This window comes from Fukomys damarensis, unplaced genomic scaffold (assembly GCF_012274545.1).
Source record: "Fukomys damarensis isolate Sample0158 unplaced genomic scaffold, DMR_v1.0_HiC HiC_scaffold_31, whole genome shotgun sequence".
NCBI classification, from domain to species: Eukaryota; Metazoa; Chordata; class Mammalia; order Rodentia; family Bathyergidae; genus Fukomys; species Fukomys damarensis.
The window spans coordinates 18170635-18193768 of record NW_022900943.1 but is presented as its reverse complement, the minus strand read 5'-3'; the positions used below and the strand labels follow the sequence as shown (position 1 = coordinate 18193768).

The window sequence follows — 23134 nt, the reverse complement described above, 5'->3', positions numbered from 1 at the left end:
CATTTTTTTTTTTTTTTTTTTTTTTCCAGACAGGGTCTCACTATATAGTTGAGACTGACCTGGAACTCACTACGTGGCCCAGGTTGGTCTCAAACTCACAGTGATCCTCCGGCCTCAGCCTCCGGAGTGCTGGGATTACAGGTGTGCGCCACCACGCCCGGCTTCCTCTGACGTTTCCTCAGTCCCCATCTGGTGACAGCACCAGACGAGCGATTCTGGAGGTTCCTCTGGGAATCTGACCCACCAAAGAGAAAAGACTGAAATTCTGATTCTTGGACTACTTTGAAAAAATGCCCTATCTAGATTCCTCCAAGGAAGCTCCGACTCAACAAGTCTCATTCCCAAGCTCTGAGCACCATCTCTTCCTAGCCATAAAGAGGAGTGAGGACTGGTTACCAGCTGTCAGAGGAAGACACCTCTAATGTGGAAAACAGACACTATACAAATGAAACAAAGAAAAAACAGCTCACAGTAACAGAGACTATGCATGAGGAAGAAAATTTTAAAAATAAAATGTTTATTATGCCTACATGGATAAAAAGAGATATTATGATCAAACAACTTGACAAGGAATGTATAACAACAGAATAATTTGGAAACAAACAGAATATTCAGAGACAATTTAGTAGTAGGGTTGAAGTAACAAAAAATAAAGTAGATAGTAAAGACAAAAAGACCAATAAACTTAATGAATAATAATACAAAAGACAAAAGGAAAATAAGAAAGAAGAGACAAGAAAATTAGATGACAGGCCAAGTGACCCAACAGCTAAATAAATGATTTTCAAAAGAGATAACAGAGAAAACAAGATAAATCAAGATGAGATAAGTTAAATAAATCAAGAAAATGCACCTGACCCCACATCAGTTTAAAGACTGAAAGGGCTCACCCAGTGTACAGTAAAGCATTTCCTAAGTAGACATCAGCTACCATTTTAATTGTTTTACATATATTAAAAATATTTAATCTTCACAATAATCCTATAATATGTAACCCAATACTTAGAATTTCATCATGCTTGTAAGTATATTTCCACAGCACTCATCTACCCATTATGAAAGCTGTTTAGGAAGATAAGTGGATGAAAAATGTTTTTGTAATAACAATTTATACTATCCCCCCAAAATAAGCATAATCCTTTCATTAGTAAAAATATTAATGTCTTGCTGTTTGGTCATTTCTTATTGTTCACAGTAATGCTCAGTAAAGTTGACACAAATACTGTATTAGCAAATATTCAAATACTGCTCTTGGGGGAAATAGAAGGTTAGGGTTCTGCCAGCCTCTGACCACAATGTATCACTAAAGGATCGACATTATTCTATATGTATTTGTTTAAGATACCTTACTTAGAATATGTTTTCGACTCGCTAACATTGGACTCAAAACCAACTATACCTCTTTCCTGGATGAAGTTTACCTAACACAGGTACTTTCTTTAAAAGGTGCAGCATAACCTTCTTGCATTAGAAACGTGACACCACTTCAGCAGTATGCTTGTTAACAATTAACATAAAGCATGAAAGTTGGAAAAACATGGCACTGAAGACACTAAACAAGACACTTGTTTATAGTACAACAGCTGAAACCAAAAGGCAGATCAGCTTCTTATTTGACCTTAACTAGAAGTTTGCAAATCAAGTGACTTAAAAATTTTGGCTAGGTCTGCAAATAACACTTCAGTATAGGTATTGATTCAGCGGTTACAAATAAATTTTACAGAGCGGTAATATTTACAAATATACGGAAAATAAAATGAGTGTAGATTGATTGTTTTAGTATTACTATTATTATTAATGCTAAAGCTCTTGATGAACAAAAATCTGTCCTTAAAGGAAAGTCCAAGATGTCATATAAAGGGTATGCTTTCACCCCTTCAAGCAAAGCTCTGGAATCAATAATTGTGTGCTAACTCAGTAATTTAAGAACTACTTAAATTTTGCCCCGATCTGGTGGATATCTGGTAAACACAGCCCCAAAGCCTGTGGCAGTGTCCCTATAAACAAGACAACTGTTTTTTGAAAACATGTCAGACTGGCACACATAAACTTCAAAGTCATACAAAACTACTTTGGAGCTGAATTTTGTGTTTAAGAGTTTCCATGTTTGTAACATTTAAATGCTTTGTAAAATAAAATGTGTTAACAAATAAAATGAATTTTTTGTATTTTATCATTAATTCTACTGCATTTTCCAGAAGCAACAATACTAGAAAAAGTCTATATTACCCACTTCTATGCAGAGGCACGGTGTCAGGGTGCAAGACTACAGCTGTGACTAAGAAATAGTTCTTACCCTCAAAGAATGCTCTCTGGGGAAACACATTCACATAAACAAGTGAATTCCAAGTCCAACTGTTAGGTAGAACACAAAATATGCAGAGGGCAAGGATATCAGAGAATTTAATTCAGATTAATGACAACCTAACATTTCTAGGCACATTTCCTATTTTCTTTCATCTAAACTTCACCGTACCCTATGAAACTAACACTTTTGCAAGTAAGTTGATGAAGTGGGGTTCAAATTTAGTCCGGATGTATAAACTTAGATGAATAAAGAAGAAATGAGATTTTTAGGTGGATCCAGAATAAGTACAGTGTTGTCTGTAAGCAACTGAGGAAAAAGGAATTCCAGCGCATGGCAGCGTGACACAAAGGCATTTGATGTGTAGCTGGGGTTTCTATCCTTCTTCCTACTGTTACAATCTTTTCCACACATGCATATTCTGTAAGCAAGAGAAGGTTCTAAGAATACCTTTCAATAATCCCAGAGCACAGTGTTTCCTCATTTAACAAGGCCTTGCTTCTTATTTCAGCCAATTCTCTTTTTGAAAAACCTTGTGACATTTGTTCATGTGTTTCTGATATCCAAATCTGAAAAAAAATAGAAAGCCAAATAGAAAAATTAATCACCTAAATGGTTAGCTAGTAAAATATATTCCTACTGAAGTACATTTTGCTTTTAACTGTTGTCTCTAGTTGACATTTTTAAAAATGTAATTATCTCAGGATCATGATGTAGAAAGACACTCTTTCAAAACAAGAAAAAAATTAAATGGGGCTGGATATAGCTCATTTCAAAAGCCTTGGGTTCAATCTCCTGTACTGCAAAAAAAATATATTATAACCATCAACTATTCAACATAAATACCTAAAAATAGCAATTCTTTATTGTACTGTTGCTGGAAAATACATTTAGTCAACTAAATACTCTACCTACTTTCTGTCTCTATCTTTATCCTTCTCAGGGTTGGTTTCTTTTTACTTTTCTAAGTAATAAAACACTTGTAGTCCTCACTTTGTAAATCAAAAAACATTTCATTATTGTCACTGTCATCATTATTATTCATTCATTCTCTAAGAATAATTCATTGAATTGACAAGCAATTATTACTGTGGGAGATCATCTGAAAATTGTAAGATATATTCAAATCAATGATAGAAACATCATTGGTAAATAAAGATGGGTGCTAAAGATTCCATATTTCCATCTTGAAAATAAAACTAGATCGTGAATCTGGAGGTTCAGAGCAGAGAACCAAAACTCAACACCAAGACAGTTCATTACTTTCTTGAACCTAAAGACTAGAGTCACCTAAAATATGAACTGAAGGCTTAAAACACCTTAATCCCATTGAATTATAAACAAAATAGAATGACCTCTCTTTAGAGACCTGGATACTTCAACAGCAAGAGCATCTCAGCTATACCAAAAGACCTTCGGTGATTCTGAGTTAGCAAAAATGCTCAACTACAATTACAATCCTACACTCCTTAAAAGGAGCTTAATACAGTCTCTCATCTTGGTCCTCTGGCCCATACCACAGAGTCTTGGCTTCTCAGACCCCTGAGCTCCAAGATTTCAACTTCGTAAGTCACTAGCTCCCAATCCAATTTCCCAGCTTTGCCCATCTTTTCAACAGTAGACTAGCCACAAATCCACTAGACCTTTAAAAATTATGTGAGACAAAGATATTGCCAAACCTGAAATAATGAGAAGTAAAAAGAAATAGATAATAATAGCATTTGTGGAGTTTAAACTTGAGAACTTATTCTGTGCTAGACACTGTATGTGCAGTATGTCATGTAACTGTTGTGTATGAACCATGCTCTCAGAAGGAAAAAATAATCAAATGGGCAACTTAGGGAAATTTAATGGTCTGTTTATAAAAGTATGGGCAAGCATTACAAAAGTCCACAAGGTTAAAGCACGTGAGGATAGTGTTAGTGAAGAGACTGAGGTTAGAGCAGATAACGGAACCCAGAAAAACCTAGAGCCAAAAAGATAACATCACCTGACAGTTGTGCTTTTCAGAACAAAGATACACAGTTATCACGAAACTTTGGCCTTACAAAGAGGAAGCCACAGTAATAAACGGCCACACTCACTTTCCTTCCATCTCTGATCACCTGCCAGTCCTCCCTTGGGCCAAACCCAGTGAAACACCAGGGGGTAAGGAAGGGAACTTTATTGATACAGTCCAGAATTTGGTTGAGAAGAGAAATAGATCTGGAAAGGCAAAGGGAAAATACATGACATAATTTATTTCCATTGCAGGAATGGGAAAACTGAAGCCGAGAGGGATTAATGCTCGAGTAAACTGGCTAGAAAGTAATCTGTGATTCAAAACTCATTCAATCTGGTTCATCCATATCTACAAAGCACCAGACATCATACTAGACTCTAAGTTGCTGCAGTTTGGGTAGGCTTAATTGTATCCTCCCTAAAGCTTCACATGGTTGGAGGACTGGTTTCCAGGATGGTTTTACTGGGAGGTGCTTCAGAACATCTGAAGTGTGAAGCTTACTGAGAGGTCCTTAAGTCATTAGGGATGTGAGGTAGTTCTCCTGTGTCCCCTTGACAGTTCTTGAGAGAAGACTGGCATACAAGGAACAAGCCTGGACCCACCCAGCCTGCCTCACCATCTAATTCGCCAACACCACCATGCTCTGGCACCATCTGCCTTGGAGCACTGACCACAGCTTGTGCTAATTCTGTTTCAACCTCCAAACCTGTGATCTAAATAAACCTCTTCTTTAAAAAAATTAGTATTATATCATAACAATGAAAATCTAACAAATAATTAGGGCTGCAGTGGTTAAAAAAAAAAACTCAAATGCTATATATACTGCTGGTAGCTCACTGAATTATAATATGTTATAGGGATAATAATAATAACAAAATGATAATAATAACAATAGCACATGTCCAGACACAATTCTGTGTCTTCATAGTAAGTGCTCACTACAATTCTACTCTTCTCACTTTACACATGAGGAAATAAAAGATAAAGAAATTTTTAAGACAAGCAAAGCCACAGCCTAGTAAGTAGAGGAGCCAAGCATCAAAGAGAAGCTGTCTGAGGCCAGAGCCTACCATAACTTCTATGTTTCTGGAATCACAGGCAAGTGGTACCCCCTAATATTAGGCCTGCCCTCTTCATCAGTAATGGAATCCCCACATTTTAGGAAGACATATCAAGTTTTGGCCCACATTTTCCAGCCTCCCTGATACTTAGATATTACAGATGACTAGACTGGACAATGGAGCATAAGCAGGGTATATACAAGGCTCCAGGAAATCATTTCTTTTCTTTTCCTTTTCCTGCTGCATACAAGTGACCATAATGACTGGATTCCAGGGGCCATCTTGAATACCATCCAAGGAAGGGCAGAGCGGAAAACTGGAAGGAGCAGGTAGGTCTCTTGTGACAATCTGTGGGATTTCTATACCAGTCCGGGCCTGCTATCTTACAGACGTTTCACATGGAAGAATAAAACCTTATGTGAATAGCCTCTGTTGACTTCTGATTTCTAATGCATATAGGCAAACCCAATCCTACACCATCTTAATGTGAAAAATCATTTTGGTGTTAAAATGTTCATAACCTGACATAAGCATGGGTAATTCATAAAAGTACTTCCATATGTTTAAAAGTCTTTTAGGTTTTACATACACATCACAAACTGAACACTGGCAATTTGGTGCATGCAAAAGCCAAATTAACACAGTACAAACTGGAAAAACTATCATTAAATTGTCCACTTAGTTTGCATAATGAAATCTAGCTTGAGTCAAACAGCAATATAAAAAATATCAAATGTATACAGGAAGCTCATTTCACAATATCATTCTTAATTCCTATTTTCTTGAGTACCAAATTTTTAAGTTCCATTTTCTAAACTTTCAGAATAAATGCCCCCATATGTGCTGTTTTTAAGGAAACCTAGTATTCACATAACTTGGATAATGGATACAGAAAATGAGAAAATCAATGATAATTTCCTCTCAAGTTACACATATGGAGGGTAACCACTACCTTTCCACAGTGCATGACTTATTTCCAGGCAGAATCCTGGTAAGATTCATTTTAGATGATCTTCAATTAACAATTCTTTCTCCAAAAGGCAGATTCCTCTGACCTATATTGAAGGAAGTGCAGGTATTTCCTAGGTCAAATTTTCCTTCTGTTTGCATAGGCTCTTTCTGGACCCCTCTAGCTTGCTATCTTTAATCTAACATGACTGAGACCATAGACTAGGGTTGGTGAGCTGTGGAGCTTTCAATGATACAAACAGCCTCCTGAAGCACGTGTGCCATAGCTTTGCCATCACCGCCCTAGAAAGAACTTTAAGTCCCCAATCACCAGGGCGCACTTCAAGTTTCCTGGGTGGCATCCACGGGGTGTTGCAGTGTACGACCATGGCAGAGTAAAGAATGAATGATTACTTAGAGAGGAGATTTAGTACATTCATTGAGAGGGCCCCAGAGGGCCCCTCTCCGCCGAGAGCAGCCAACACTAAGGAGCCTCCCAGGAGAATCCCTGAAACCAAGAACACTCCAGCTTCTGTTTAGAATATCAAGTGAAAGCGGAAAGAGCAGAAGAAAAGCAGTTTGGGCAAGGAGCTATCTCAAGGCTAAGCAGTTTTGTTTGGGGAAACAGGAAGGACGATGGCCAAGTCCCAACACGCTTCGCTAATCTAAACTTCTTGTTTAACCTTTCACTTCTCACAGAGCCTGTATGTTTTTGCCCTGAAGTTTAACCATTGTCTCCTCAGCCAAGTCCCTCACAACCAAGATCTAATTCACAAGGTTAGAAGTGAGGGGCACCCACTTCCCACCCCCTAACCTTTGAACATGGGACCTCCGTGGTCTCCTCCCTGTCTTCTCCTCTCTCCCTCCCTCTTCTTCTTTCTGGTTGTTGTTGTTGTTGTTCTTCTTCTTCTTCTTCCTCCCTCTCGTCTCCTCCTCCTCGTCTTCTTTCTCTCCTCGCTCTCTCTCTCCCTCCCTCTATCCCACATAAGTCCCCGCTATGATTCCTCTACATGCTATGCTTTTATCCAGGTCTTTTCAATTTCATCCATTTTTTGATTTGCTTCTATTGAAATCTTCAAGGTGAATAAGACCAAGAAGTTCAAAACTAGTTACTGCCCAAATGCTTTACATGTTCGACATGAGTGGTTTGCCAATTTACTTGGAATAAAGTTAAAGATCTTAGATCTTTAGTCATAAAGAAGAAAAAGTCTTATTTTAGCCTGTCATACAGCATTCTTCCTACCAAGGGTAGCATTTGAGCATCACTGCCAAAGCATCAGCATGAATAACAAGTGATACCAAGCCTTTGTTAAAAGTCTTTACTTTTAAAAAAGCATCACAAGGGCAATTCTTATTTCTCAGCAACAGTTTGGCAGTTTTTCCCTTGGAAATCCTGTTTCTTTTTCCACAACCAGGTTAATTCAGTAGTGCCATGTATAGATTCTAAAGAATTCCAGAGAGGTCCTCAATATAACCATCATTATTTTAATCAAATGGGACTCATAAGGTACAATAAAAAAATTTAACCCCCAAGCTTGTTAAAGTAGGCTTTTTTTTTTTTTTGGTTTTTTGAGACAGGGTCCCACTATGTAGTTGAGACTGATCTGGAACTCACTATGTAGCCCAGGCTGGTCTCGAACACACAGCGATCCTCCTGCCTCAGCCTCCCGAGTGCTGGGATTACAGGCATGTGCCACCATGCCCAGCTTCAAGTAGGCTTTTATAGGATAGTTATTTTCCTGTCTCCAGAAGAAATAAATGTTGGATCTCATTTTTTTTCTAATCACTCTCAGAAAACAAAACCATTTTTTATCACAAATCTGTCTTGGTCAAGTAATTAATCATAGTCAATCACAAAAGGGCTTTCTAGTTGTCCAAGCATCTGAAGAAAGAGCAGAGCACAGCAAAAAGAGAAACAGAATATCAACAAACCTTACCTCATTCCTCACCCCTACTTCCCTCTGCAGACTCCCCCAGCCTAAAGCAGGACATTGCTAGAGGAGGAAAAAGCTTCAACCTTAAATAAATTTCATCATTGTAATGAGATATTTTAATTACTGAAATGTGACCAATAGACTTTTTATTATCTGAAAGTGATCATAAAATTGTTGTATCTGCATAAGACTTTGTCCAAGCATAAAGAAAGAACTCTGCAAAGCAAAGAAAATAGGCGGTGGAAATAAAGAATATAGATGTGTGTATGTGTTTGTGTGTGTCCGAGTATGCATGCATGCTGATAACTGCACCATTTAAGTTCCATTTGTTCAACATAAGCTGTATCTGCCTAAGCAAATTAATACTTGTAAAAAATTAAAATCTAGTTTCTCTAAGAGTTAAACTAGGGCACAATTGTTGATGCAGAAATGGAACAGCAAGGGAGAGTGATGGGATCCAAACTGCATTTGGCCTGCTTTCATTCCTGTCCCAAATACCCAGAAATGACAGAGGAGATATTTGCTAGGAGATATTTGAATAAACCCACAGATGCAGGAGAAATAAACAAAGCTCACTCACTGGGCTAAAATTCCTCAAACAGGAAAGCAAAGGCAATTCTGTTGACAGTGAAAAAGACAATTCTAAGAAGTTCCAGGAAAGGATGCTCATATTGGTAGCAGCAACTCCAAGTTCAGAGAAAATGGAGAAAGGAAACAGATAGGAGCTCTGGCTCAGCACCCTGCATATCTTTCTTCTATCATGGCATTTAAAATTATTCTACCTCTAAAAGTTTGATCCTTGTGCTCCTTTTAGGTACTTAGATATGAAAGCAAAAAGCATCTATAAGATTATCTACTGGTCAAATTACAATTCCACTACATCAAAGAAAAATATCTGAACCAATTAAGTTAATTATAATCTAATTAATCAGATCTGGTGTAATTATATTCTTTAATCTCTTTTTTAGGGTCATTAATTTTTGAATGCCACATTTTTATCCATTAAAGCAGCTCATATGAAGTCCTCCTTCGCTTTTCCTTTTTAAAGTTTTACTTTATTTTTCATTGACACAATTAATGGAATATATTTATAGGGTAGGATGTGATTTTCAAGGTGTTTACATATATTACCCAACTATCAGACTAATTAGTTTATCCATTACCTCAAACACTTATCATTTCTTTGTAAAGAGAGTATTTAAAATTCTCTCTTTTAACCTACATATTTTCTCATTTAACCTGCACATTTTGCACTACACATTATTATAAACTATAGCTATGGTGCTTTGCAATATGATTCCAGGACTCATCCCTTCTAAAAGTAATTGTGCGCCCATGGACATGCTTCTTCCTCTCTTCCACTTCCTGTACCCTCAGCCTTTGATGACCATCATTCTCTCCTCTTCAATGAGTTCGACTTCTTTAGATCTACATGCAAGATCGTAAGTTTAAGGAATACAACATGCACTACTTGCTCAGAAGTGGCCTTTCTTTAGCCTCTCTGGGGCTTTCATGTTAATACCAGTTTTTCATGAAAGAAAGGTACAGAAGAGATTGTGATGGGGCCATTGGTAATGTTGATGAGAATCTTTGGGTGAGAGGTTTTATGAATTGAAGGAATAATGATGGAAGTACTCCTGGTCATTTTAGTTTACAATAGATTTCACTCTGGTATGTAGCACCTGAATAAAGTCCAAATAAAATATCAAAACAAAATACTGAAATTTAGAATGCTATTACCAATAATCACTTAGACTAATAAAATTGGAGAAACTTGAGTGGCTTGAATTACTGCCGTCCTGTGGCTTCAGATCTCCCATGGCTCTGCTTGGCTTCCTGAAAAGCCTCAGGAACCATCAGAATAGGAAACCAATTATCCCACTGACAAAACATGACCAGTATGTTTCCAGATTCTGTTAAGAGATTGCTCCTCTAAGATTTGGCTCAGGAGTTTCAAAAGAAGCCATCCCTAAACCTCCTCCCTACCCACTTCAGTTCAAGTGCCCTCACACCCTCTCCAGCCTTATCATAGCATCCATTATAACCTTTGCCACTGTCTATATAGCTCCATTTCTTCTTTCTTATGTATGAGGATGTTTTAAATTATGTTTATTACCCTAGAACTTAGCGTTATCCCTGGCAAAATAATAGGGCCTCTAGCTGGGCATAGTGGTGCACACCTGCAACTCTGGCACTTGGGAGGCTGAGGCAGGAGCATTGCTGGGAGTTAGAGGCCAATTTGGGTTATACAGTGAGTTTAAGGCCAGCCTGCACTACAAAGTGAGACTCTGACTGAAAAAGCAAACAAAAAAATAGGACCACAATAAATATTTGTTGAATATAGTCCAGCCATCTGCCTATCCTTCCTTCCACAAATATTTACAGAGTATCCACTGTTCTAGAAACTGGGTATATAATAGTGAACAAAACAGACTGAAGTCTCTACTTCCATGGAGTCTGTATCCTAGTAGTAGGAGACAATTAACAACTCAATAAGGCTGAAATATGTCCAGTAATTCAAGTGACATGAAGAATACTAAAGCAAAGAAGGGGAATCAAGAGGGATAATAAACATGGGCCACTCAAATACAAATGGGTAACTGGCTCTTTGAACATGTAGGACTGCTAAGTAGGTACAGTCCAGAAAGCAAACCTATTCTTCCTTCATCACTGTGCATCCTTCAGCATTTAAGGGGCTGATCCTTTATCATGTTCTTTAATGAATAATAAAACAAGTCCCAGGAATTTTCTGCTCACTCTCAGATAATGGGAAAATTTTCTTGCTGTTTCTGTACCAACAAAAGTCTCACTGAGAAAAATAAAATGCCTAGTCCCATATAATAGTAGTCAAAACTTCAAATTTAATTTAAATGTGAACATTTGCATGTCTCATGTCTTGGGCTCACTTCGGCCTAGACTACCATCGTGGAAATGGGGGCATAGTTGGCTTCTAAATTGTCTCTCTAGGAATTTTTTCCTACTCCTGACCTCCTCATGTGTGGGTGTGGAGTTACAAGGGAAGAGAAGTAAATGCAGGGAGGATAAAATACAATCTTGTCTGGATTTCCTCTCCACATGTCGACCTCTTGGCACTGATATAAATTAAGGAATCACTTTCTTGGGATGCTCTGGTAGACTGGAAATTCCATGGTATATCCCATAATATAGGATCCCTATAGCTGGACTTAAATGCCCTTCTTCTATCCCTAGAATTCCAGCCAATCCTCTTGCCATGCTACATGTGTCGTGGCTCTGAAAGGGCTCCATGTTCTTCCTATTTCTCATGTCCCACACTGTGATCCACAAGGGCCATGTGTGGGCTCAAGCGCTCATACATCTTGCTCCACTTCTGGCACACAGGTAGCTACCAGGCAGCTTTCTCCTTCCGCTCTGCTTCTTCAAGCTAGATCACCAGAGCCTTGTGTCTATAATCTCACTAAGCACCCCATAGTTTTGCAGATGAGACTTAGAGCACATATTTTCTCGCACTCTTGAACTTCTCTTTTGGTTGTTCACATTTCAATTCTCATATCCTTTGTGTGAGTGGGGACCTAATGGCACTGTCTTAATTGGAGATTTTGTATATGTGACCTAACACTTCACCATGGCTTGTGAGCTTATTGTTTTGTTCTTCGCCTTTGAGCATTAGCCAAATATAGATAAAAAGTTACACTTTATATACCATTACAAATAAATGATGCTAACATTAGCCCTAGTAGCAAAATTTAAGTGCAAGGGGGCTTTCAATAAGCTAAAGAGAAATGCCAGTAGACATAAGCAGCAGCAATCTCACAAATACCAAAAATATAAGAAGGCATTCAGGAGGGAAAGGAGATGGGAAAGGCTAGCCAGCCACACGTGTGAGCACAATTTGAGGAAACAGGACTAAAGTTAGAGATAAGATGCAAGAAATCAAAGCCCAAACATATATATGCAGTGTGAGATATACTCTACCCAAGCCAGATCAAACAATAATTAGAATGCAGCATAGGGCATTTAAAAAGCCGTTGGACTAGCTGTGGTACAATTTGGCACTCCAAGAAGTAGCTTGAAAGTGTATTTAAGATCTTAGATGTTAGCCCCAGACAATAAAAATGGATTTTAATTTTTAATATACTTTCTAGCTGTTTGATCTTAAACAAGTGATTAAGTTTCATTTGGTCTCAGTTCCTTCACCTATACAAGGCAGGTTACATATGTACCTGCCTGAAAAGTTGTTCAGAGGATGAAGTGAGGGACTTTTAATACACATGTATTGTTGAATTGATCTTACTTCAATAGAATGCAATCACAGAGCAACTTTATTTAGATCAAGTCGTGCCTTTCATCACACAGATAGTTCTCTTCTATTGCTTGATGGAAATTTCAGGCCAGTTTCACAGCTTTGCTGGGCCACTCCAATTTCAAGGATCTCATCCCACTGGTGAAAGCTCCCAGACCAGTGAAGTATAACTTGGTCTATTATATGTAAGCTTCCTCCTTTCCCAGCTCAGTTCTGCTGCAGGCCCTGCAGTGAGCAGAGTTTTGCTCATCACTGTGTCCCTCTGCTGCTTCCCTCTTCTACTCATGGGTGCCTTCTAGGCCTCACTGACAAGGAGACACACGATGTGAAGGCACAGTGCTAAGTGCTCCTTGCTCTCTTGGCCTGTACTAATGCATCTGGGCTTGAAGGGCCCTCAAAACCAGCTCCTCCTCTCCTAGAGGATTTTTCAGTTGTTTTCAGGCATTCTCTTTCAAAGGATCTCCAACTGCAGCTGGCTGGAATGGCAAAGTTTCTCCTGAAATAATTCCTCTTCCGGAATTTTGGGTACCTGGTGGGTCCCTAGTTTGGGGTCTCTTTGCACTCCCCACTCCTGGCAAACTTTTTCAAGAGGGCTCTACAGGATTTTTTCCCCATGGTTCCCACGGGTAACTCACACTCATAAATTTGTGTCCTCTGCTATGCCTGTTCCAAGGACAGCAAACTCCCTTTCGCCTGTTCTGCCACAGCAAGCGAAGCCTATCATGTTTAGGTTCTCAGGCACATGCTGTTTACCTGGACCCTCTGTTCTCCAAATTTCAGGACATACATACTAATCTCAGTGACTCCCCCAAAAGTCCTCTCAACTTTAGAGGAAGGGACATGCAACCCACAACTTAACAAATTCTTTCAATTCTTCAGGTCCTAGTCCTCAGGAACATAACTACTAGTATTAGTTTAACTTAGTTTATAATTTCTCAAAAGGTTCCACCTAGCTAGTCCAGTAATTTGCTTTAAGATGTATGGTTCCTGCCAATGATCAAGAGTGTTCTAGTCTTTAAGTCTCTACCACATCTCTGCGACAACAGAAAAATGAATTTATTCACCCATTACATGAAGGCCTGTAGGACATGTATGTATCCCCTTCGTCACTGTATACTTGGAGCTTTGGGTGAGTCACATAAGATCTGGAATTCTAGGTTTAGAACTAAGTTAATAATACCTTTCTTGCCAATTTGATAGCCGTCTTGTGAAGAACAAACACAGACATGGATGGACAAGTATTTTATACACAAAAAGTCTAATAGAGAAAAATGTAACTTATTAAGATATGAGAATAGCAGTTTCATAAAAAATAAAAACTCCTCAATCTATTTTCTTCCTAATGCTCTAAAGCTGGTAGAGGGACAGAATTTCTGAGGCCATCAAGAAAAAGACATAGAAAAGGCAAACATTATTTATACATCTTCTGTTAAACCTGAGACTTGACCACTACAATGCATAGAATCTAGGGGAAGAAATGCTTGAGGATCCTATACTTTAATTTCATTTCGTCTCACTTTTTCCTAGAAAGCGTTCTGAAATGAAAAGTAAATCTTTTTTTTAAAGGTGAAAGACCCTAAGCACATGCCAACCAATGCTTGTATTGGCCAATTTTCTCTTGTTCCAATCAGAGTCATGCTCAAAAAGACATGGGTTTTGGGAGAGAGGTGTAGGATGATTACTGAGTTGGGCATCAGACTCAAGAGCCCCATCCATATACTAGCTAATAACCAACAAGGTAACTTGGTGCAAATCACAAGAGGGGAGGGTAGAAACTGAAAAACCCCAGACTGCTCCTCAGAATTAGGCTGTAAGGCAAGAGGAAAATCAGAAAAGAAAGTGTGAGTGTGTGTGTGTGCATGTATGTTCATGTGTGCATGTATGTTCATGTGTGCATGCACGAACTGTTACAGTTTGAATTTGAAATGTCTCCCAAAACCTATGCGATAAAGGCTTTGTTGACAGCTGACAGAGTTTTCTACTAAATGATTAGATCATCATGGCTCTAACTTCATCAAGTGGCTCAACCCATTTATGGGATAATAATCTGATGTCATTATTGTGAGGTAATGGAAATAAGACATGGAGCCTCGATGAAAAGAGTGAATCAAGGGGCCAAGTAATCATAAATTGTAATACATGAAAAGAAATTCCTAGCAGACTAATAAAGCTAAGGGTGTGTCTGTGGATCATTGAGACATAGAATGCAAACTAAGGAGGGAAGACATTGGCACTGGTTGGTGCTAGATTTGGGTGGTATCAACTAATAGGCTTGTAGCCTGAACCAAATAAAAAGGGGAAGAAGAAGGAAGCTGCCCCTCTTTTTTCTTGGGAGGACCTCCAGTCTTTGCCACTGCCTTTGGAAGCACATCTCCAGTTCCTTCAAGCTTCCAATTCAGACTCTTCAGCCTTCCCACAGAGACCCTTCCACCTTCCAACACAGATTAGCATCCAACTCTGTAATGAGCTTCAGGCCTTCAACCTTCAACTGCATCCTCCAGCCCTCCACTGCGCAGGCAGCCATTTTGCATTCTTCCACCTTTGATCTGGCAGTCATTTAGACTCTTCTGCTTTCAATCCTGTAGTCCTACTGAGTAAATCCTTTGTATAATCGTGCTTTTAGATTAAATCTGTTCCTTAAATGACTTCTAATTAGTACAGGGCATGACCTTGGGAACTATGGCTGATTCCCCATCCCTTCCTTTCTGGCTCTTTTTCTCTTTCTCTTCTTCCTGGCCACCATGAGGTGAGCAGCTTTCCTCTTCCCACCATGATTTTTCTACCTCCGCACAGACCTAAAAGCAATGAAGCTAACTGACCATGGACTGAAACCTCTGAAATTGTGAAGCAAAATGAATCTTTCCTTTTAAAGTTGATTTCCTCAGGTATTTTTGACAATGATTTAAAAAAAAACAACCCATCACTGTCCTAAGCAGCTCTTTAGGCCCCAAAGCCATCCACCAAGGCTGAACTAAGTCTTCCTCTAGTCACAAAGCGACCAGCATGGCAGAACACAGCTTGGGAGTCTTTTAGAAGGTGAGCTCCTGCCTGCTGTTTACTGGACAGATACCAAGGCAGAAACACTCATAGCAATTCACTCATTGTAATTCACTCATAGCAATTCACACAGAAACTGTGTATACAATACATATTCATTTTGTAACTGGATTGTACAAATTTTATCAGAATATTAATAGCACATTTAAGTTTCTTGTCACTCCACTATCAAAACAAGAACTAAAGACGTGAAATCAAAGTCCTGAGTTCAAATTTCAATCCACTCCCCAGCTGTGTGACTTTGAGTGAGTTGCCTAATTGCTAGGACTCTCTTTTCTCTCTGTAAAACAGAGATGATAATACCTATTGTGGGTTACTCTAGAGACTAAATGAGACCTCTAGTAAGCTGCTACTATAGCACCAACAACATTATCATAGTAAACATTTCTTGAATACTTTCTATGTGCCAGTTTGGATATTAAATGTCCCCCAAAGGTCCATATGTTAAAGGCTTAGTCCCCAGGGTGGCCATATTGGGAACCACTCGGGACCTTTAAGAAGTATATTTTAGTGGGAGTCATTAGGTCATTGTTGGGTGTCTTTAGGTCATGGGGCTGTGTTCTCAAAAGAGATTATGGGACCCGTGTCTCCCAATCTCTCTCTGCTTCCTGGCTCAGAATGTGACCTCTCCCTGTGACATGTGTTCTCACAATTATATGCCACCCTTACAAGAGGCCCAGACTAAGGGAGTCACCTAAGTTTATACTTGAACCTCCAAATCTGTGAGCCATAATAAACCTCTCTTTGCTTCTTAATAGCCATTGGCACGTATTTCAGTACACTGACTATGTTAGTCGTAACTGAGATAAACACGCTGGGGAGGAAAGACTCATTTTGACTTATGGTATCCAAGGTTTCAACTCATAGTAAGTCTGCCTCAGGGTTTGTAGCATGGCAGAACATCATGGCAGAAGGAAAGCTGCTCACATCATAGTAGCCAGGAAGCACAGAGAAGGGGAAAGAGCCAGAAAGGAAGGGGCCATTAACTAAATAGTTCCCAAAGGTCAAATCCCCTTCACACAGGCTCTTTCTCTTATTTCCATCACATCCCAATAATGTCATCAAATTGTGATCTCATCAATGCATCCTTCCACTGATGAAATTAAAGGCTTCATGATTCGATCACTTCCCAAAAGGCCATCAGCAACCCAGCCTTCAACCCAATGATCTTTGGGAGACAGAGGTCCAAACCACAACATCTGACAAAAAGCTAAGTAATACAGCTGAATACTATATTAAACACTTAATTCACCCAGTAGACATATGAAATAGATACATCATAGGTAAGTTTGCTGAAGCATCATGGAGTGGCTGAGTCACCTGCCTAAGTAACTAACTTAGCTAAAAAGGAGTGTGGTACTAGAAAAATGCTCCTGCCCTTACTGTTTCATGTGTCATTATGACAAAGACACTAATATTTATCAGCAACTACTTACTGAAGGTTCATCAGTTCCAAGTCGCCAATATGTTGAATTACACAGTTTTTTCACTTTCTCAGGACCCTCTATGTCATAATCTTTGGGAAAAGCTTCTCTGTCATGATGCCTTAAGAAAAAAAAAAAAGAGTCTGTTAAGGGATAAATCATATTTATCATGCATTGCCTTTAAATTTTTAAAGTCATCCCATTATAGTTTGTGTCTAGATGTCCCCCAAAGACTCACACAAGCATAGGTGGGGCTTTTCTGAGATGGCTGGATCTAGAATGTGTGGTTGATTCATAGTGCAACGCTAGAATTAAGGGTGCTGGAATTAGGGGTGGGAGATTACTCAGTCCACTGATTGCTTTGACATTACACTAATCCTGGGAGCCTGGATACAATATAAGGGACAGAAAGAGTCTTGTCTTGTCCCTTGCTTGTTCTCACCTGCCTGATTGCCATAGACTATTTCTCCTCTGTGATGCCCTCTGCCGTGCCACCCTGCCTTTGAGCCAGCCAATGTGGACTGAAACCTCTACAAACCATGAGCTCAATAAACCTCTCCTCCCTTCACTGGTGTGTGTTGGGTATTTTGTCTCAGCAATAAGAAAAGTAGACACATCTGATGAAGATTTACTCTATTTAGGGCATTGTTTTCATTAAAAATTTGTTGAATGTGTGAGAAATTAAATATTCTCCATCTCATTTAAAGTAATGCTGAGGCTACTTTCTAAAAGCAACTTAACATATGTGATAAAACTAATAATATTTCAGAAGTACTACTTATCCAACATGGTAAGTACTCAGTAACTCCAACGAGCTGAATTTTATTTAATAATGTAGATTAGTTACTGACAACAAATCTAAATTATGACAATGGTAATATCCTAGAAAGGCAACTTGCCACTTTAGAGTTCTTTCTACCATGAATTTTAATTATAATTTTTTCAGAATGAGATAGCAAAGCGTTTGCTCATACTGATTTATAACCAATGCTTCCTGCTTCTAAAAACCACCTAAGAGAAGCTTACAATTAAACATAAGCTTAAAAAACAGTTGTTAAAAATATACATGAAAGAGGAAAAATATTCTAAACATCTTGGCTAAAAGAGTGGCTAGGATAACAAAAAAAAAAAGGAGGGGTTTGGGGATAAGAAATGAAAACAGGCCTTTGTGGCTGGCAACAGAAGCAGCTGTTTATGAAATAAAGGAAGCTGAGAATAAGCACCTCTCAAAAGAGGCCTCTATAAAGAGTAGGACAGTGGGTCTGGGGATTTAGCTTAATGGTTCCACTACCTGCCTTGCAAATGCAAGGACCCAAGATCGATCCCTGGTACCAAAAAAAAAAAAAAAAAAAAAAAAGAGTTAAGAGTAGGACTGTGTAAAAGACACTCAGTACCCAAGAATCTATCCATCCATTTGTTCATTCGGCAAATATGTTTAAGGACCTATCTGCTATAGTTTGAATATAGTCTAACCTTAATTTGCTTCCATTTTCCCATGTTTAAAATGATTATAGAAGTAATAATACTTCTTAAGATTTTTGTATTAATTAAGCTTTTAAAATGAAGGAGATAGGTCTTTCATATACTGTAAACCACCATAGATACTTATGTAGCATGAATACTAATCAGGCTTTAAAATTTCAATTGATAATTAATTTTTCCATAATTGGACTTAGTTTCTCTTCTAAGCTCTTATTTGTCCAGGAGTGAAAAACCTTAATCTTGCTCAGTTCAGGATTTCTTCCGGTCCTAGAAATGGTTTGAGCCATGACAGCAAGAATCCTGCTGTGTTGTCACTGTGTCTTCTTGCGTGCGTCAACATAAGCATCCTCATTCCCCAGTGGTCTTACATCATGGATGCAACAAGGATCATACATTTGTTACACATTTGTATGTCTTCTTTTGAGAAATGTCTGTTCAGGACCATTGCTACTTTTATTAGGTTATTTGGAGGATTTCTGCTACTGAAGTATTTGGTTATGGTTTGATGTGGTGTTTTAGTTTTGTGATCCAGGGTTTCATTATGTCACCCAACCTAGCCCCAAATTCTCAATCCTCCTGCCTCAGCCTACTGTGTACTTCACAGAAGCTACTGAGTTTTTTATCATCTTGAAGTCACTTTCTGGTCCCAGGACATGATACCTGAAATACACAATTTAAAGGAGAAGAGGATTATTTTGGCTCATGATTTTAATCCATGTCATGCTGCCCCCAAGAGAGAAAGAATGGCAGATGGGCACAGTGAAGGAAAAGGTAATTGACCTATGCTATCTAGGAATCAGAGAGAGAAAGGAGGAACTGGGAACAAAGAGTACATCTTTTCAGGTTACGCTCCAGGTGACCCACATCCAACCAGGCCCCATTTCCTAACAGCAAGTCAGCTATAGGATCCCTATTAATCTAATCACCTTCCAAACACATAAGACATTTGGGAGACATTTTAGATATAAGCCATAACGCATATATTCTGAATATTAGATCCTTGTCAGAGGCAGAGTTTGAAAATATTCTCTCTGATTCTGTAGGTTGTCTCTATACTCTGTTGTTTACTTTGCTGTGCAGAAACTTTCCAGTTTAATACAATTCCATTTATCTATTATTGGTTTTGTTTCTTGTGCCTTTGAGATCTCATCTAAACATTTTTTGCCCATTACATTGTTCTGACATACACAGCTTAAAGGAGAAAAGGATTATTTTGGCTCATGATTTTAATCCATGTCATGCTACCCCCAAGATAGAAAGAGAATGGCAGATGGGCACATCTTCAATTAGTTTCAGAGTTTCTTGTGTTACACACATGTCTTTAATCCATTTGGAGTTGATTTTTGTAATTTGTGAGATAGAGGTCTAGTTTCATTTTTCTGCATGTGGATATCCAACTTTCCCAGCACCATTTCTTGAAAATATCATTTTTCTCATATATTTAATTTTTTAAATGCTGCTCTTAACCCCCCCTAAATTGAGTTCACAGAGCATTAATGAGTTCAGTCTATAATTTTTGAAATATTGCTGTAGACTGGCAGTTATCCATTGTGTTTGGTGAGGAGGCCAATTTTGACTCCTGCAGACAGATAGGCATTTATTTAGAGACATTTCCACTTACGACATCTGGGAAGGGTGGATTCCTACCAGAGTCCTGGAAGTAGCTGCCAATGATGCTGCTCATCATCTTACAAAGTCCAGGAAGCCACCACCAACAAAGAAGTATCCAGCCCAAAATGCTCATAATAATGAAGTTGAGAAAACTCTGAAGAATAAGTGCATCCCAGATTCATAGATATATAGTTCCAAAATTGAGAGCTTCATGAAATGGCCAAATTTCTTCCCTAAAATGGCTGAGGCCAGTGTAAAGCTGCCAACTGTTTGTTTTGATAAGAACATTCAAAATCATCATCTGTCATCTTTAATAAGATCTTTAACATCAAAAATTAGTAAAAGAAATAATTTCACAGTCCTCCAAACTCAATAATTTAGCAATATGAAAATATGTTACATGGTCATTATACTTCCTATTTTATTTTAGATTAGTAGAAAAAAAATATTGCTGACTAGCCCTGGCCAAGCTCACAGACAGGAACTTGACAGGATCTGGTTGGCAGTTGTTTCAAGGACTAATGTGCTTAAACACAGGTATTTTGTGTTGCTGACTAAGGGAAGAGCTGGGCCCCTGAGGTCAGGCAGGCAGGTACAGGCTGATCATCTTGCTACAAGGAGAGGCCACAAAGTTTCTTGCCAGCAGAGCTAGGATTTTCCTTGAGAAACAACTTCTGCTGCATTTACTGAGGACTTTGCTCTGCTGATGACATCGCTGAGGACTGTCTGCTGAGGATGTCCCCTCTGTCTTACTCCATAAGGAAAAAGCAAAATTCTATGTCTGTTTCTTTATGAGAGAGCTTTAGCTGAGACTTTCTTAATTACCAGTAGATGAATATGTTTTTTCTACCTTTCTGTTTAAGAAATGATACAATAATTGTTAAACATAGGGTATGAGTGGCCATTTCTTTCTGCACCAGGTGCCAAAATACCACGCAAATCAGAATGGAATCACTTGTGCTAAGTGCTACGTAGGCCAAATGAACCTTGAAATGGGCCACTTTTCCAAAAACACAGTTTTCCAAAACCACACTCCATCTGAGTTTCTGTAATAAGGAAGTCCCCTCTGTCTTAACTCCACAAGGAAAGTAACTTTTGAAATGACCAATCCACTTTTTGTTCTTTATTTCTACTTTCTTCTACCCTTCTCTACCTATAAAGCCAATGTTCTTTGCTTAGCTCAGTGGAACACTTACTCTATTTCCCTGAAAGAGATACTGCCTGCTTCTAGAATTACAAATAAAAGCCCATTCAACCTTCAAATTAAATTAGTTGTAATTTTGTGTTTTAATACTATACATAGAATTAGGAATAGGGAGAAGGCTGATAGGACACAATCCAAGCTGAAAACTGTATTAAATGGAATTTGGAAACCTGTAGTCAGAAATGTTACTGGGAACAATTTAAATAGGGTTCAAGGCATATCCAGGAGGGCAAAGACCTCCACAAGTAGGCCCCATTCTGGACAAGCACACAACAAATCAAGTTGGTAGGCAACTTCCAACCACTATTTTCTGTATTCAGTCACCTGACTCCTCCAGACCTTGAGCTTCCTATCTCTACCCAGGATGACACAGTGTCATCCTAAGACATGACTTGTTAAAAAGATTTCAACCTGCCAAAGATTAAAACTGGACCCTTATCTTTCACCATGCACTAAATTAAAATCCAAGTAGATTAAAGATCTAAACATTAAAACAGAAACACTAAACTTGCTGGAAGATAAGTTATGCAGAACTCTTGAAGACATTGGCATAGGAAAAGACTTTTTGAACAAATCCTCAGTAGCACGGGAACTAGCACAAAGAATCAACAAATGGGATCTCATCTTATTAAAAAGCTTCTAGGCAGGGGATTTAGCTCAGTGGTTCGGTGGCCTGCCTTGCAAGCGCAAGGACCCGAGTTCAATCCCTGGTACCAAAAAAAAAAAAAAAAAAAAAACAAAGGCTTCTTCACTGCAAAAGAAATCATCAACAGAACTAAGAGACAACCTACAATGTGGGGAAAAGTTTTTACCAGCTGATCCTCAGATAAAGGACTACTATCGAGAATATATAAAGAACTCAAAACAATCAGCCCCCCAAATATAAAGACCCGATTCAAAAATGGGCATCTGAAATGAACAGACATTTCTCAGACAAAGAAGCAAAAGCAGCAAGAAAATATATGAAAAAATGCTCCACATCACTGGTCATTCGAAAGATGCGGAAGAAAACAACACTGAGATTCCACCTCACCCCACAAAGAATGGCTGCTATCAAGAAATCATACAATAACAAATGTTGGCGGGGTTGTGGGGAAAAAGGAACCCTTCTCCATTGTTGGTGGGAGTGCAGACTGGTGCAACCACTGTGGAAATCAATATAGAGATACCTCAAAAAGCTAGGTCTAGAGGTTCCATTTGACCCAGCCATCCCTCTGCTGGGTATCTTTCCAAAAGAACTAAAAGAATCATATCACAGTGATGTATGTGCACCCATGTTTATAGCAGCACAGTTTGTAATAGCTAAAACTTGGAAACAGCCCATCTGCCCATCAGTTGGAAACTGGATAAAGAAGATGTGGTTTTTCTATAAAATGGAATATTACTAGCCATAAAGAGTGAGAAATTAGATTCATTCACAGGAAAATGGATACATATTGAGGATATACTCCTAAGTGAAATACATAAGTCACACATGTGTAAATATCGAATAGTTTCTCTGGTGTGAAAAACTGTAATAGTACATAAGATCCTAATGATATAATTGACCATGTGAAATAGGAAGAAAAGGGCTAAAGGTGTAGGGCAAATGGGAAGGGTAGGGGAAAGGTAATAAGGGAAAAGAAAAACATATGAGAAAATGAAAAAATGGAAATGAAGTGTTTGTAAATGGGGAGGGGAGGAGGGGATGAAGGGAGGGCAGGGACAACGGGAAAAAATGAGAACCAAGACCTGTCATGTAAAGGTACAAGATCCCAATAATGAACGTAATTGTATTGTATACCTTAAGTGTACCAATAAACTCAATTAAAAAAAAAAAAAGAT

The 23134-nt window shown here is 38.6% G+C and overlaps 1 protein-coding gene across 1 annotated transcript in view; it reads right to left on the bottom strand.

Annotated features, from left to right (window-relative positions):
* The window catches only part of CUNH9orf135 (chromosome unknown C9orf135 homolog), a 77033-nt gene that overhangs the window by 41844 nt on the left and 12055 nt on the right, over nucleotides 1-23134 (bottom strand). The window contains exons 2-3 of the mRNA XM_010605881.1: nucleotides 17026-17134; nucleotides 2756-2874 (exon numbers count right to left, since the gene is read on the bottom strand). Of these exons, the coding sequence (XP_010604183.1) occupies nucleotides 2756-2874; nucleotides 17026-17134 (228 nt within the window). The remainder of the gene's footprint in view (nucleotides 1-2755; nucleotides 2875-17025; nucleotides 17135-23134) is intronic.